Raw genomic sequence first — 16,822 nt, 5'->3', positions numbered from 1 at the left:
TCTATTAGACGCTTGAAGTCGAAAACAGGGCTTTCGGAGTCGAGGTTCGTAATTTCTGTACTGCCCGTAAAACATAAAATGTTTTTCATCACACTTGCACGTATATAGTATGCTATGATAATTTGACTATAATACCCTAAATAAAACCCCCGGGCCTTTTTTCTTCTCCTTACAGCCATGATCGTGTCTCGCGACTTGTTTGTCTCGTTACTTTAGTATCGTAAAAAAAGTACACAAATACGATCTTCCATCTTTTAACTGCGTTGCTTGTCGTAAATTTAATCGTCGTTTCATGTGAGATATCACTTTTTAATGATTAATAAAGAATCCTATCGTCTTGCTTTTACTATCTGTTTCTCTATGTTTTGCTCATGCACGATTTTGTTCGTTTAAACGTTCATTACATCGGCACCAAAACAACAAAGAACATATTTTAAGCCATCTTTAATATCAAACAGAAATCTTAGGGAATGTAAAGCAAAAAAAGACGGATTTTTTTTTTAGATTCTTGTCCTTCCCATGACCTAAAAGATAAATTTGGAATATTTAAAAGAAAGTATCCTCCGGTCCGTCACAGCTGATTGGGTTCAAGAACCGGAGAACGATTCGTTCTTTAGATCGGCATCACTTTTGCACTTGCGCTGGAAGCGACAATCTAACGAAATACAATCTGTTCGCGTGGTTGGAAAAATTTTGTTTTTTGTAATATCAAGTGACAGGACGAATAAGTCGTGCGCTTGGGGATGAATAACACGCCTGTCCTTAACAGTTGCAGTGCCACTCAGAGATTTAAATCGCAAAGATCTGAGGGGCACTGCCACTGCACCCATCACCTTGAGACATAAGTTGACAAGTCTCATGTGTTTGTAATTTCACCCGTTCCCTTCAAAAACTAATGCTCACATTACAGCTGCAGAATTAGGTAAGATGGCAGTACTTCCCTGGTACTACTACATCATGATATTCAATAAAAAAATTGCATTCTTATATATAACAATTACTTTTAATTTAAGTATTTTTCCATCGCTTGACAAGCAGTAGGAGTAATAGACTTTATAATTAATACCGGCAAGAAGTCGATACTGCAATTTTTGTACAGCAATTTCATTTAATTGTACAGAACTGGAAATTGAATTCCAATGGCCTTTGACATTGCTCTCGTTTATTTTCATTATACGAACCCATTTAACATACAATGGATTTTGATATATATATATATATATATATATATAGCTCGACAATTCAAACCATCGAGTGTATAACCAGAAATAAAGACGAAATGTCATTTAATTTGTCTGAAACTATTCTGCCATCATTTCGCTGACAACTGCCCTCCGATTGGCCAGCGAATTCGAAACAATTGACGGGTGTCGTCAATTGTTTCACTTCATATCTACCAGTTTACCTTGAGCTTTGCTGTAATGGACCAAAAATGAAAAATTACATAATTTAATATTTAATTAAAGATGAAATGTGATTCCGTTTGTTTTGTAATTAGATGTTTTGCTGTTTTTCCCACACAACCGAATGGAACAGCCCCCTATAGTTAGAGATATTATCTTTATTACAAAAAAAATATGCGCTCCTATAATTATTTATCATCATTATCAGTTTACACGCAACCACCTTTCTCTGATCCATCGTCTATCTTGCAGCAAGGCATTCTACATAACGTATGCCTTGACATGGTCGCTAAACATGTCTACTCCATTGGCCATCAAACCTCCCGCAGATATCGTCGGTTTTCTTTTATAGTATCAAGTGACGGGACGACCAAGTCGTGCGCCTGATGAAAAGCTACACTGCTATCCATTTTGAAACTTAATTAAAACCTAAAATTAATTTTAAAACAGAACGTAAATGTTTTAAAACCTAAAATATGCTCCCCTGATAAAAATTTCGAAATGGCGCTTTCGTCTTTTCTACAAAACAACGACGATATGTCTGGTCGGATGGATTTTACGAACTATGTCGGTCACTTTTGTTCTCTAACGTATGACTTCATTAGGAATTCGGCTCATTAGAGAAACCCCAATAATTATTAACTGTCGTCTTATCTGGAATCAGCCGATGTCATTAATCAAGACGCCCAGCCAATAAGAATATGCAGAGCGTCTGACGGCTATGAGACGCTAAGGGAAAGTGCTTTAAATAATGTACATAGTTTTGCTCCATGAAGGAGACAAAATTTGATTTATAAAATTGAGTAATACTGCATTGAAAGACATTTAAAAAGCTGCTTGCCTTACCTGGAAAACGAACCGACCAAATTATGAAAAAAAAAACCTGTATTTTTATGGTACCGATCGAAAGGGTCAATTATACAGATTTTTTTTATATTAATATGTCAGACTACCACACCAATTGCTTAGTCTCAAACTAGGGAATTCCCTGTACTATGAGTACTAGAGCAACGAAATTCATTCTGTGGCACGTCTCAGAACACCCAAATCAGAACCAATTTGGAAAAGTTAATTTCTTATTTTGGTTCTACCGGGAATCGATCCTGGAACCTCCACATTTAGCGCCCACAGTATATACTGTAGGGTCACCGAGGTTGTCTGAATTATGTAGATTAATTTCTTATAAGTAATATATTACCTTAGGGTGCGTACAGATCTGGCGAATACGCCGCGAACGCACTGCATATGCGCTGCGCGCGCGCTGCACGTGTGTTGCATGCGTGCAGTTAAATACATGTTACTATATGAGGCGCGCGAGAGGCGTGCGAACAGATAGCAAGCGCTACGTAATGCACATGTGCAGCTCGCGAGCCTTTTGCAAACAGGCGACACCCTTAAATTAAACCTACATCGTACAATTCAGTACAGTTCAATCGAACAATCAAAACCGCCAATGCACTTCTATATACGGTATTTGAAATTTATGATATCGACGATGGAGCATGCACACCCAAATAATACCTATTCACTCTCGCCTTGAAAATGCCCAAGTTATAGTGTTCAGGGAATATGTCTGCAGGCAAAGAATTCCACTCCATAGCCGTTCGCCATATAAATGACCCCACATGATGTCCTGGTATGTACTCCTCAGCCAATAAATCAAAACTGTACCAATTTATTCAAAAGAGTTTCGAGTTTCAAACAAAACAAAGCACCTCCCTCTTCAATATTCATTACTACGAAACACTTAACTTTATTTGATCGACTAAAATAATGACGTTGATCATTCAGTCATTAATAGTTTGAACAATTTGAAATTTCAGCCTATTGTATAAATATCCAGTGACTGGCAATATAATGAGGCGGCTAACGGAATTGCGTCGGCTACTGAATTTGAAATAACTTGAGTAACAGATCCCGAAATTACAAAGGAATAAAAACTTTTAGGCGAAAACTAAATGAAGTTGTAAAAAAAGATACAACATTTTATTGCCCGTGAGTTTATATGAGCGAAGTCCGAAACAAACTTCACCATATGTTCTTAGTATAATGCTGAAACTGGTTCCGATTCATGATTTGGCAGACCATCGACATGACCTGAATCGTGAACTTAAACCTGTATCAAACTCTATATTCCCCAGGTTCTTCAAAAAACCGTATAATGCGTAACTTGTGTCGTTTAACACTTCCATATCTCAAGCATTTCGTAGCACTAGATCTTGTGTAAGGGTTTCGTACAGAGAAGTGCCACCTTACTATTTCTGCTGCCCATATATAATAGCCGCTCATAGCCAAGTCCGGGTCCACCAGAGGCGCCCGCGAAGGCGTGTCACTGGCGGAGGGCTTGGCCCGGACGCCCGCTGTGTCTCTCCGGAATACCTTATCTCTCGGGTCGGTAGATAGGAACTTCGATTGTCCACACTGGACAGCGACGAAGACAAGCTAGAATAAGTACTTTCCGGGCGATCTCAGGTCGATGGTGTTTGATCTAATACTCACCAATAACTTCGCTGCGGGTTGAACGTAATTAACGTAATGGCGTCCTTTCAAAGTGGTTCCAGTAATTAATACGGAGTATCCATTGTAAATGAATTACGTTTTCGAGAATTAAATGTACAGTGGCATAATAATTTTATCGCGTATTTATGTTTAATTGGCTTCAGCTGGCTGCAATTAGTGCGATTTGATAAGTAAACAAACATCTTGATTATATTTACGTTTCGTACGTTATAACAAGACTGGATTTTCTAAAATACGGATGTTGATACTTAGTAATTCCTAATTCTAAGCTACTGCGAAAGATCATATTATTTTATTGAATATTATTGTAATATTGCATAAAGGTGCCCAGTTCGATGAAGGTCAATATGGCCTTCCCCTCACTTTTTTTCGATTTTACGTAACAAATGTTCAAAAATTTTCCTACTTTTTTTTTTAGAACATCAAGTGACGGGACGAACAAGTCGTGCGCCCGATGGTAAGCCAGACGCCTGTCCATAATAGTCGCAGTGCCACTCAGAGCTTTAAATTGCAAAGATCTGAGGGGCACTACCACTGCGCCCGTCACACTGCGACATAAGTTGACAAGTCCCATGTGCCTATAAGTTCACCAGCACCCTTACTACTTCTGTTCTCTTTGTATTCAAGAGATATCTTTCTTCCCTAACCTTTTTCAAAACTTCCATTGGGCAAATATTTATGTTATTGGACGAACGAATTAAGTATTAAGTTTATTTTTTCCGTACTGTTCAAATTCATCCGCAAATTAAAACCGTACGAGTTCTAGGTCGCGCCAATTAATTAAATTAAAACTTGATTGTTGCTTAATGCGGTAAACCACGCTGTGAGCCAACGTTTTAAAGGTATTGCGCTGAATTTGGGCGATTACATACGTTATACTTGGCTGAGCATTTTATTGTATTGGAAGAAAAAGTCGGGATAGTTGAATTTGGGCAAATTGAATAAAAAGTTTTTTTTTTTTTCATACAAAATGAATAATTCAATTTGACCAACTTCTGCTGTCCGTGTTTTCTTCCGATACAATGATCCCTGTAAAAAACAGTCTTGACTGAATACTAGAGCATAGTCAATATGCTCAAATTGTTTTCTCAAAAAAAGACTCGATGGTTTCTAAAATGGGCTCCCTGTTTCTCCTATGGTTTCGGATTTTCCCATATTGTCCCAGTTAAAAAAAAACAGACTGTATATACATATATCTACATTAATCCGATTTAAGAAGTAGTTTTAGTAGCAGTAGAGCTCTTTGTGAGTTTGACCAGGGAAATACTACCACCACCCGTACCTATTTCTGCGACCAAGCAGTAATGTGAGTGTTACAGCGTTCCGGTTTTGAAGGATAGGAGTGCTGTTGAAACCACAAGCATATAGGACTTGTCAACTTATGTCTCAGGGTGACGGGCGTCTGCTAGTGCCCCTCAGATTTTCGCGAATTAAAACTCTGAGTGGCACTGTAACTTCTAGGGACAGGCGTGTCGCTTACCATGATTATTATAAAAAAAAATTAAGTAATTTAACTTCCTTTAAACCGAATGTAATTATCTCCTTTAGGGAGTATTTAGTTGAACCGAATTTCATCGCGCCCGCCGTGCGGAGGCCGCGTTGCTGCCGCGCAACGACCGCGTGCTTCTAACTGTCATGGCAAGATACGCTCTATTTATGAATTAAATGTTGGTGCCTAGTAAATAGAACTCAGATTCGCCATTAATGTACCTACAGCCTTGGCCAAAAGTATTAGGCACCCTAAAACTTACTTTAAAAAATGGAAAAAAACAACTTCCTGTTTCTTGATTTATTTATTATAATTAAAACACATAAAAACAAATACAAATAACTTAAAATCTAGTAGGTCCACCCTTAGATTTAATCACAGCGCTTATTCGGTCTGGCATGCTGCGCACAAGCTTAGAGCAATCCTCTCTCGTAATAGCTTGCCATTCATTTATCAAAGCATTTTTTAGGGCCGTTTTAGAAGTAATGCCAATATGCTCTTTAATCCTACGCTTTAAAATGCCCCAGAGATGCTCGATAGGATTCAGATCTGGGGACTGGGCCGGCCAATCCAACAACTCAATGTTGTTGTCCCTAAACCAACGCATCGTAGTCGCTGACTTATGACAAGGCGCATTGTCTTGTTGGAATATGACTCCATCTAAGTTAGTGCCGCCAAAAATGCTTGTTAGCGAAGGCATAAGCGCAGATTCAAGTACTTCTACGTACTTTTCGCTGTTCATACGGCCTTCGCAGACAAACATTTCGCCAACCCCATCAGCAGCCATACAGCCCCAGATCATTATGCTGCCTCCTCCGTGCTCGACAGTTGGTACGACGCAATCTGGATGGTATTCTTCACCCACACGACGTCTGACGAATGTCACACCTGGTGTTCCAAACACCTAGAGAAGAAACGAAAAAGTTATTTTTTTTTGAAAGGCCATAACTTTTTCCATTTAAGTAAAATAAATAAGTGATCATACTTATTGGTAAAGAACCCAGTAAAATAAACTTACCTCAAAATTAGATTCGTCAGACCACACAACATTAGACCAATCTTCCTCCGTAAAATGTTGGTGCCGTAGAGTCCACTCTAAACGTTTCCTTTTGTTGGCTTCTGAGAGCCAAGGCTTCTTCCTGGCTTTGCATCCTTTTAGACCAGCTTCCCCAAGTCTTCTCCTTGCTGTGCGAGCACTAATTGCTTTTCCAGTCTCTTCGGACAAGGCAGCAGCAAGCTCTGATGAAGTTTTCTTCCGATCTTTCATCGATTCGCGTATTAATTTTCTATCCTCGCGTTTTGTTGTTACCCTTTTTCTGCCTGTTCTTTGTTTATTAGCGTGAGTGCCAGTCTGAGCAAACCGTTTAATAGCAGATTGCACGGCGCAACGTGAACATTTCACTAACTTGGCAATTTCTTTTTGCGACTTTCCTTGTTCATGTAAAATTTGTATTTTCACTCGATTTTCCAAACTACAGTGAAATTAGTCTTCGGCATTTTAAAACCAATCAGACCTCAATTTAATTTTTAAACCAATAATAAAAACTTGTTGACGCTTTAGAGTCCCGATCACAAGTGACAAAATATTTAGTGATAAGACATTATATTAATACATACATACATACATTTTCTTTCACTCAAGTTCAGAGCGTAATTTGTTAACGTATTTTGTTAATGTTTATACATAATATGTTTTATAATCATAACTAAAGAGAAAACCCGGCCGCAAAAGTTTGTGGGATTGCGTCTATTTGCCAAGTGTTATTGAAATCTCTTAACGGAAAGTGGGTGAAATCCAATGAACTGGATTCTTCCCCTTATTTGCCACCCTTAGTGGTGGAATATTGTCTTCAAATTTGAATGGGACCACTAGGGACGTACCCCCTTTCCAACCAAAAATCGATTCACCAATGTCGGATTGATCGCGTGACGTACACAAAAAAATATAGTTGAATTGACAATGTCGTCCTTTTTTTTTAAGTCTGTCAAAAGTTCCTCATTTTACCTATGTCGTTTTATTTAACTTTGGAAGTACTTTATTTATTTTTCTTTTTATTTACGTATTTATTTCAGATAACAACAACTTATTACTGCTAGGTTGCAATAAATTGAGTTACGTAAAATAATTATGTTATGCCAATTATGTTATCCTTGAGTTATATAAAAAATAAAATAAAAAAATAAAAGAGTATTCATTAAATATTGTGAGTTAATGTACATACTAATACATTAGTATTTATTATAGAGTAAATATAACAATAATAAACATTTTTTGAACTAGTGATATAATAAAGAAAAAAAATGTATGTCCAAAGTCCAAACACATATAACAGATTTGGCAAATGAGACGCTAACGCGCTGTATGTGCGCTGCGCGCGCGATGCTTGCAAACTGCACGCGTGCTGCATGCGTGCAATTAGAAGTATTATTTTATTATAAGTGGCGCGCGAGAGTCACGCGAATAGATCGCATAACCTAATGCTCGTATGCAGCTCGCGAACCTTTCGCAAACAGGCGCACTTGTGTCGCATTCGCCAGATGTGTACGCACCCTCGAACATCGGCTTCAAGAGTGTCACAAATAAAAGAATCACACTTTCTTGGATTATGGTACAGTCGCTCACAGAAACTTCCCTTCTTTTGTCGCAATATTACTGTGCATCCTCACAAGGTCATGAAATTAATAAAATAAACTTTATTTCGATAGTATAGTTGAGTTTTTGGTGGAGTACATGTTTTGTTCGGGTTTGTTTAATTTTTAATTTTATTTATTATAGCATTGTTCTTCAAAACATCACTGTACTCTGTCATTGCAATAAACCATGACGTCAATATTTTCTTTAAATGTCCATGTCTAACATTATTATTAATTAAAATAAATAAATAAAATTATATGAATTGTAATTAGATGTCAGATTTTTTATGTTAAGAATGTCAATAGTTCTAAGTATTATTTACAGTATTTTACCTGTATTTGTACCGTATTAAATAAATAAAATAATGGGTTATCCTAGAAAAACGTTCACTCAGCAAAGTAACAATTTTGGTAAGCAGGTCCGTGCGTGCACGGCCAAATTGCATGTTCTAAGCCTATTTTCTACAGATGCCGATATCATATATCACTTTCCCGTTATCTATACTTAGGGGATTAGTCAAGTACGTAAACATTTAAAGACACGAAATCCACTATCGGTTTTGTTGTCGGCTTAATATTACAAATTGTTATTGTTATTTTTAACCTTACCTGATTTCCTCGTATAATAACTTATTTTTGTTAAATTATAAGATTGTGTTATAGTTAGCGAATTATTATTTGCACCCATCCGTCTTGTCGCCTCATGTATAGAGTACAATAGGACATAAGAGTGATCCGTCTCGGTAAAGCATGTGCCATCTGTACAGTGCAAACGCATTGGCATTGAATTAGTAAGAAAAAAGTTGGCGGTCGGTATTTTAAGCAGTACCTACTGTTAAAAAAAGACCTGTTGAGAAAAGAAATAATTCAAAACTAGAATTCCGAAAAAGCATTCAATGCACCCATGACTCGTACGATACACCAATATAGTTAAATCCATGTACGCTTTAAGTAAAACAAGTGTTAATAGTTTTATTACCCTATAGTAATAGAAAGGATAAGCCGTTCCAAGAGATAACATTCATCGGTGCAGATAATATTTCTTCAACTATACCGCTCCTATTAATTCCATATAAAACAAACGGTTTTGGTCCTTAGGCACTCCCTTGTAGAACCCCTTCATGCGAAGCAACGTAAATGAACTCTAAACGTTGCATTTTGTTCACAGGACTACCTCCGCTTCCTAGTGACGTACCATCGGTTCATATCCTTCAGTCTGTACTGCTGCGGATTCGTATGGTTCGTTCTCTCCTTGGTGAAACGCTACTACATGCGTCAGTTCAGTCTATTCGCATGGACTCACGTCGCTTTGCTGATCGTCGTTACGCAGAGCTACCTCATCATACAGAATATCTTTGAAGGTAAGTGTAGTAATATATTGTGTGTTGTTTGTTGGCTTGTCGTGAGTTTACCTAGTCCTGGGTATTTGTGACATCCTAGTATTTATTTTTCATATCTTCTTCTCGTATGTTACTATGATTATTTTTGTTCAAGGTTATTATTGACAGGGCAGTAAAATTGTTTACTTATTTTACTAAATATTAAACCAATTCGAGTTCTTAGGTTTTCGCGATTGTTACACATTTCAAATGAGTCTTTTTTTTATCTAAATCTCATATATTTGTTTTTCAAAGAAACCAACGTTTCATGGTCAAGGCTGAGATGATAAAGTCGTCGACCAATCATCAACTGGTCTACTTAAACCAATTCCTTTTATTATTGTTATAACGCCACATCATACACCACTTGATATTAAAGTAAATATACCACTGATAGATAGCCAGGAAAACTATACAAATGATGATGTTGAACACGGGAACTGGATCAAAAGTGGATTTGAAAACAATAGATAGAAGATCCAATCACCTGTAGATACTGTCCACGCAGCACTGATTTTTGATGACATCATTATACGGGAAGTGAAAACAGCTTGTGTTATGTTAAAAAAAATCCGATCGTTATTTGTGTTATACGTCGCAATACGAATTTTTATTTACCAATAACGGATATTTTTTTTACTCGGCCAGGCATAGACCAGACCATTTCGTTTCGACTAAATTGACACGTACTCATTAAACAAGTCGTAAATCAAAATGTAATTAACACATATTTGAAATCACGGTTCAAGTTCATTGACCGATTTAATTATCAGTTTTATCAGTAAACTGTGAATCGTTCATTCAACGTTTATTACAGCTGATGTAATAATAGTTTCGAGGTATTCGTTATCATTAAAAGCTGTTTTAATAGTAGGTATATAAATGATCTTAAAAAATGCATCTGTGATTTCGTGGGGTGCCTCTACATCAGCTTTCCCAGAGAAACCCGTATTGAAGTCGCAAATCGAAATCGAATACATAGGCCGAGATTTCTAAAATGAACTTTGACATCGACTAAGGAAAGATGGCGGCGGGCTAAGCAAGTTTTTCATATTCACAAAACGAACTGCGCCTTTGTGTAAGCAAGAAATTACAAATTAAACTTATTTTCATTTTATTTATTTGGGAAACATACAGCATCATGTAATACATTTCATTTTTAACACATATGACACAAACACTAGCCAAAACAGTTTCCACTAATGTTTAAAACGAGTTACGTTGGATAGACAAATTTGTATAAAAATTACCACTTAGCAATACATTATAAATAACTTTTAATCATAATTTTAATTTATTAAATATCGTGATGTTCAACTATTATGATATTAAATTATGTCATGTGAAATTACTCCACTAGCTTGTTGTAAGTATAAATACAAAAATCGAACACTAAAAAAAATTCCTTCGATCGATCAATAATATGTTAATAAAACCTTCCTGTGCCTATGCCTAAAGATGCTCGAATCTCATTGTATGTCACATGCCTATCTGTTTTGATCACACGGCGCAAAGCATCGATGTTTTTGTTGTTCATAGCAGTGGACGGGCGATCGTTACGAAATTCGTCACTGAGGCTCGTATTCTAGAACTCTACTCAATGCTCAAGTCAGGATTTGAGTATGGTTCAAAGCTATTGATATCATACTCAAGTCCTTGTGTTAATCTGAGGGTCGTATTCTAGAACTCTACTCAATGCTCAAGTCAGGATTTGAGCAGACTTGAGTATGATTTCAAGCACTGGAAATACGACCCTAATGGCAAGGACTTGAGTATGATTTTCAGTGCTCACTGCAATACTCAAGTCCTGACTTGAGTATTGAGTAGAGTTCTGGAATACGACCCTGAAAGTCGTAGAAAATCATACTACGAAAATTTTCACGAGTTAAGTCCATGCTGATGTAGACAACCAATTTCTAACATGACGCCACAAAAACAAGTGACAGTCAGATGAAACAAACTGTGTTCTACAGCCAAAGAGTTCCATTTTCAAATGTTGTAATTACTTTTTAAATATTGTTTATGTAAGTGGCCAGTTCCGGAAACTTATAGTGCGCCCTATGTATGAACCGTATTAGTACGGGAAAAAATTGAATTCGAGCTGAGGTAGTACCAATTAACTGTACGTGTAGAGTGCAGCGCATTCACTAGATCTGTACGTCCCCTTAGGAAGAAGAAGAAGCGCTTCGTGCGTAAAGGAGGTATATCAATAACGTCATACAGGACACTTAAGCTCTTCTTCAACCGGCAAGAAATCTGCGTTGTTAACGATCCTTTCTTAACTTTAACATTGTCTAGGGGCGGAGGTGACCGCATTTCATCAGTACAGTCTTTCCACTTGCCTGTTTGTACACGGTAATTGCCAATTAATTTCAGAATCTCTTAATACAGCATTTCTATTATTAGAACAAACAACCTTTATTTTACCATTTTCAAAAAGTTTCGTCTTTCAATACGAAGGAATTAATAAGAAATATTTATTGCGTAAGAATAAGCTAAATAAGGCCGCTTATTGCTAAGTAACAATTTGTTCCCGACAACTTTATGCAGAAATGTTAGAGATGCAAATGTGCAAGTTTACATTAATAGATTAAGAGATAATTAGAAATTGTTTGTTTTATGGATGTTACACTGAAAAAAGACATGATTGAAATAAACAAGATGTTATTTAATATGATAATGTGACTTGTTACGGTCTGAGCAATCATTGCAACAACAATTTTAAATAATGAATATTAAACATCTTGTCGTGGTGATGGCATAGACTACGTTATAGCTGCCCAGAACTTAGCTACGCTGATCATGCTGAGCTGTGGACATGTGGCATGGAACATGTTTGCCATAGTGGCTAAAGGATTTGCCAATCAGCGTAATATACTCATCGATTGTTGCCCACATTGCGCCAGACGTAATGCGAGGAGGCGGCTTCTTTCGTGGATTCGGTGAAATGCCGTGTAACAAAAAAAAAGGGACAAACCTCATTCTCATAACACTAGCTATTGTAAAACTATTGTTAGTGGATTACCATCGCTCCAAATGCGACAATTCTGTTTAACCAAAAGTGAGCTTCATCACTAAACAAAAATTTCTAATGAAATTGTGGACCAATGGCAATGTTTCCTTCGGCCCATGCATCAAGTACGGCGTGAACGATGATCGTGTGGCTTCAATTCCTGTACAAATACAAGTGTAATCTTGTAAGCACGTAAACCAAGATCTTTATGCAAAATTTGCCATGAAGTGGATGGGCACAAGTTTCATTGTCGAGCACGACGACGAATTTGCATCATCAACAACACTACACCAGTAATCGGTTGTGTGCGCATTGTACAACGTCTTAAGCTCAATTAACATTGCCGCGGAACGGAATGGAACGGAAGTGTCAATTGACTCCGCCTTGAGGCGTCAAAAACGTCACACTGCGCCTGCCTTCGCGCCACTTCCCGCGGATTCGCCAGGCGTCGCCGACGGTAGCTGCGGAATTCTCACGAATGCGCGAACAGTCTCGAGCATGCGCGAGGATTCCGCGGAAGATTTTGGCTTGTATCTATGCGTTGTGTAGACGCTTAGGGGGAGATTTGTAATGTCATCTAGGAAGACTCTTAGACACCGACTGAGCTCTCGACTCTCGACTACAACTTGTGAACATCAACTAATATTAATTAAGAGATTGCTCAAACTAACTCGGTTCGATATTTCTCTCCGTGTAGTTCATATATCTGTCCTATTTTATTGAATAAATAAAATAAAAATCATGTCAATCGGTCGCTCCGTTTCGAAATTAAAGTAGACACAAACAAAAAAACAAAAAGGCAACTCAGTTTCGAATTTTAATAGTTATTAGTATTCCTAGATAGGTAATTTTCGTAGATAGGTAAGTTTCGTACCGCGGGCAATTATGTTTTGACATCTTTTTGATAAATTACCCGATTTGTGCATTCCTGTATCAATTGGCTGGTGCATAGAATACTTGTTCTTACTTGTTGGGTACGATTGAGCGTCAAATGAGATAAACGAGTTTATGCATGTTTGTCTTATTCCTGTCGGTGCGTGCTGCTTATACAATCCTATATAAACAACGTAATATTTATTTTATTTTCGGTTACTCGCGTAACGGATAAGCAGTACTTAAGTTCAACACCTACTTATGTATTTCTGAAAACAAAACAATGTCGGAAGTAAAAATGAAGAGACGGCAATACTGTGCGGAATATATTAAATTCGGATTCATTGAAAATCCCACAAACCCATCGTCGCCTTTGTGCCTTCTATGTCTAAAAACATTTTCGAATGAAGCAATGAAGCCTTCAAGACTGCAAGATCATTTGAATAAAATGCATCCAGGTAAGAAAGACAATAATGTAGCATATTTTCAAGACCTTGAGAAGATGCATAATACTCAGCCAAGTGTAGCAAAACTCTTTTCCGCGGCTGCTAAGCAAGATGACGACGGACTTCGAGCTTCGTACAATATTTCTTTGTTAATTGCTCAAAACGGCAAACCACACAACGTCGGAGAAGAGTTAAGTTTGCCAGCAATAAAGGAAGTAGTAACTACTGTGCTTCATAAACCGCAGATATTATCCGAAAAATTCCTTTGAGTAATAATTCTGTACAAAGACGAATTGATGAAATGGCTGAATACATTGAAGAATCATTGTGCAATCATCTGAGGACTAGTCAAATCTCAATTCAGCTCGATGAGTCCACTTTACCAACTAATAAAGCATTGTTGCTGTCTTACGTGAGGTTTATTAAAGATGAGAAAATATGTGAAGAAGTATTGTTTGCTAGAAATTTTGTGACCGATACAAAAGGCGAAACCATATTCAAATACATTGGAAAAGTTTTGTGATGAGAAAGAGATTCCCTTGAAAAATATTATATCAGTTGCTACGGATGGCGCTCCGGCTATGACAGGGTGCCATAAAGGCTTCATAGCACGCTTAAAAAATAAAATTCCAGATGTCCTTGCTGTACATTGCGTTATTCATAGACAACATTTGGTTGCTAGAAATTTAAGTGAACGACTATTTCAATCCCTGCAATATGTTATCAAAGCTGTCCATAACATCCGTAAGAGCTCTTTGAATGATAGATTATTTCATCAGCTTTGTGTTACTTATGACGAAGATTTCTGCCGTTTGTTGTTTCATACTGAAGTTCGTTGGCTATCAAGAGGCAATCGTCTGACTCCACTTTACAACCTGTTTGACTCTGTGATAAAGTTCTCAAAAACTAAAGATACAAAATTGCGCAACAAGCTCATTATATCAAAGAATGATATAGCTTACATGACAGACCTGTATAAATTGTTCAACGACATGAATCTCCAACTGCAAGGCGATGAACTAAATTTAATTAAAATAAAAAATGTCGTTGCTGCTTTCGCAGCTAAACGCTTCTACACAAAAAGATTATGGGCAGACGTGAGTTTCACAGTTTTCCGAATTTATCAGTATCCTGCAGTAACGACAACTTGTTTGCCTACTGCCAACATTTGGAAAATCTCTACATTGACTTCACCGATCGATACCAGGACACTTTGAACTTGGAAATACCAGACTGGGTGTTGGATCCGTTTTGAAATGTCAACACAGCAATATCACCTCAGCTGGAAGAAGAACTTATAGAATTGACAACGAACGAGGAACTAAAAATCAAGTTCAAAAATGGCTACCAAGAATTTTGGCTACAAAAACCGATCCCGCAATTGTACCCTGGATTGTGGTCAATCGTTCAACGATTTCTTGATAGCATTCTCATCGTCACATTTGTATGAACGTGGTTTTAGTGCTGTGACAACGCTGCTTACTAAAAAGAGAAATCGTTTGCATGTTACCAAACGTGGTGACTTGCGGCTGTTCTTGAGTAAATTGGAACCTGATATCAGCAAACTTATTAAACGGCATCAGATTCATCCTTCACATTACTTTTTATATTAGAATTTGATTATGTTTGTTTTATTTTGAATAAAAGATACTCTGTCTGAATGCCATAAAGTTGCGTTTCAATAATCATTCTCATTGGCAGGTGTAGCCCGTAAGAGTTAACTTGAGACCTGAGCGCTGTTGTGTAATACCTACTGCGCTCAGGTCTCAAGTTAACTCTTGCGGGTTATAGTAAAAGTCTCGTTTAGAATGAATGTTTCATCTCCGCTAATATAGCTCACAATAATTAATTAAATTTGAAGTTATAGTGGTTTTTAAGTAGGTGAAAAAATGGGGGCGCTAAAGAATAATTTATTCTCAAAGTGGGCAGTAGACAAAATAAGTTTGGCAACCCCTGGTTTAGAGTAACCGTATTGGGAAAACGTTCTATAGTTTCTAGAATTAATCGCTCTGACGGACGATTATGACCACCATAAAACGCACGTAATGCCCGATGTGTTTCTGGAATTGAACCCTGTTTTTAAAAATGTGAACAATTTGCAAACGTTGATCGTGACGCGAGTCTATTCATGATGAATTGCCAAAACCAAACTAACCTTAAAACAATTGAGATGTTTCAAATCGGCAGTCATAGAAAATAGTGTTGCTAATTTAAAGTTCGACGCCTCTGAAAACACCATCACACATATAAACATATACGTTCTCAACCTTTTCTCATTTAGTCATGTAACATAAAGTTATGTACTCTGCCTCACTTCATTGCCCTTATTTCTAGCTGGCCTAGTTACGTTGAAAGGCTTCCCTGGCCCTGACAATAGCTTGACGTACGGGTTGTATCGATAATGTCAAGCCGATTTAGTTGTATGTTTGTGTGAATGTAACTTACAATGCTAGTTTTGATGACAGTAAAACAAACGGAGCCGTGATAGCCCAATGAGAGAACGGGTGCTTCTCAATTGAAGGGTCGCCGGTTCGAATCTCTGTGATAGCGTGTGTCTATGAATTGATTTGATTTATTTATTTATTGGTAAGGGTGTTTAGCTAGATGCACAACTATTTAAAGATGAAAAAGAGCTTGTATTAAATTGAGCAGTATAATTTTAATATTACAGTGTATTATGCAAAGAAAAAAATAACAAACTGAATATAACGATAAAATACGACTATCAGAATAAAAAATATACATCCTAAATGTAAAGGTTTAGTAGTGTAATATAAGTTTTTGCAATTAATGCTTAGAATACTGCTAAGTTTCTTGCTAAGGATTGCCTTGCGGAGACCGGTTATCGCGTCCGAGAAAATATCTACTGTTATACTATACTCATTGTGTAGTCTGGACAGACGGCTGACCGGTGAGTTGACACCCAATTTAGTTCTCCTATGTGGTGGTGACAGAAGAGCAACTATCTTTTTACGGGGGTATCGATGGGGAACGCTTAGTTTGAACATTGATGTTAGTTGTGGGCAGTCAATCCTGTTAGTAAATAACTTGTGATGAAAGGCTAG

At 37.3% G+C, this 16,822-nt stretch overlaps 1 protein-coding gene across 1 annotated transcript in view; it reads left to right on the top strand.

Annotated features, from left to right (window-relative positions):
• LOC113236470 (phosphatidate cytidylyltransferase, photoreceptor-specific) overlaps positions 1–16,822 on the top strand; it is a 44,980-nt gene that overhangs the window by 5,722 nt on the left and 22,436 nt on the right. The window contains exon 5 of the mRNA XM_026472550.1: positions 9,215–9,407. Within this exon, the coding sequence (XP_026328335.1) occupies positions 9,215–9,407 (193 nt within the window). The remainder of the gene's footprint in view (positions 1–9,214; positions 9,408–16,822) is intronic.

This window comes from Hyposmocoma kahamanoa, unplaced genomic scaffold, assembly GCF_003589595.1.
Source record: "Hyposmocoma kahamanoa isolate Upper Pololo Valley unplaced genomic scaffold, ASM358959v1 92, whole genome shotgun sequence".
Taxonomy (NCBI): Eukaryota; Metazoa; Arthropoda; class Insecta; order Lepidoptera; family Cosmopterigidae; genus Hyposmocoma; species Hyposmocoma kahamanoa.
The sequence above is the reverse complement of the archived record's forward strand: the minus strand, read 5'-3'. Positions and strand labels throughout refer to the sequence as shown.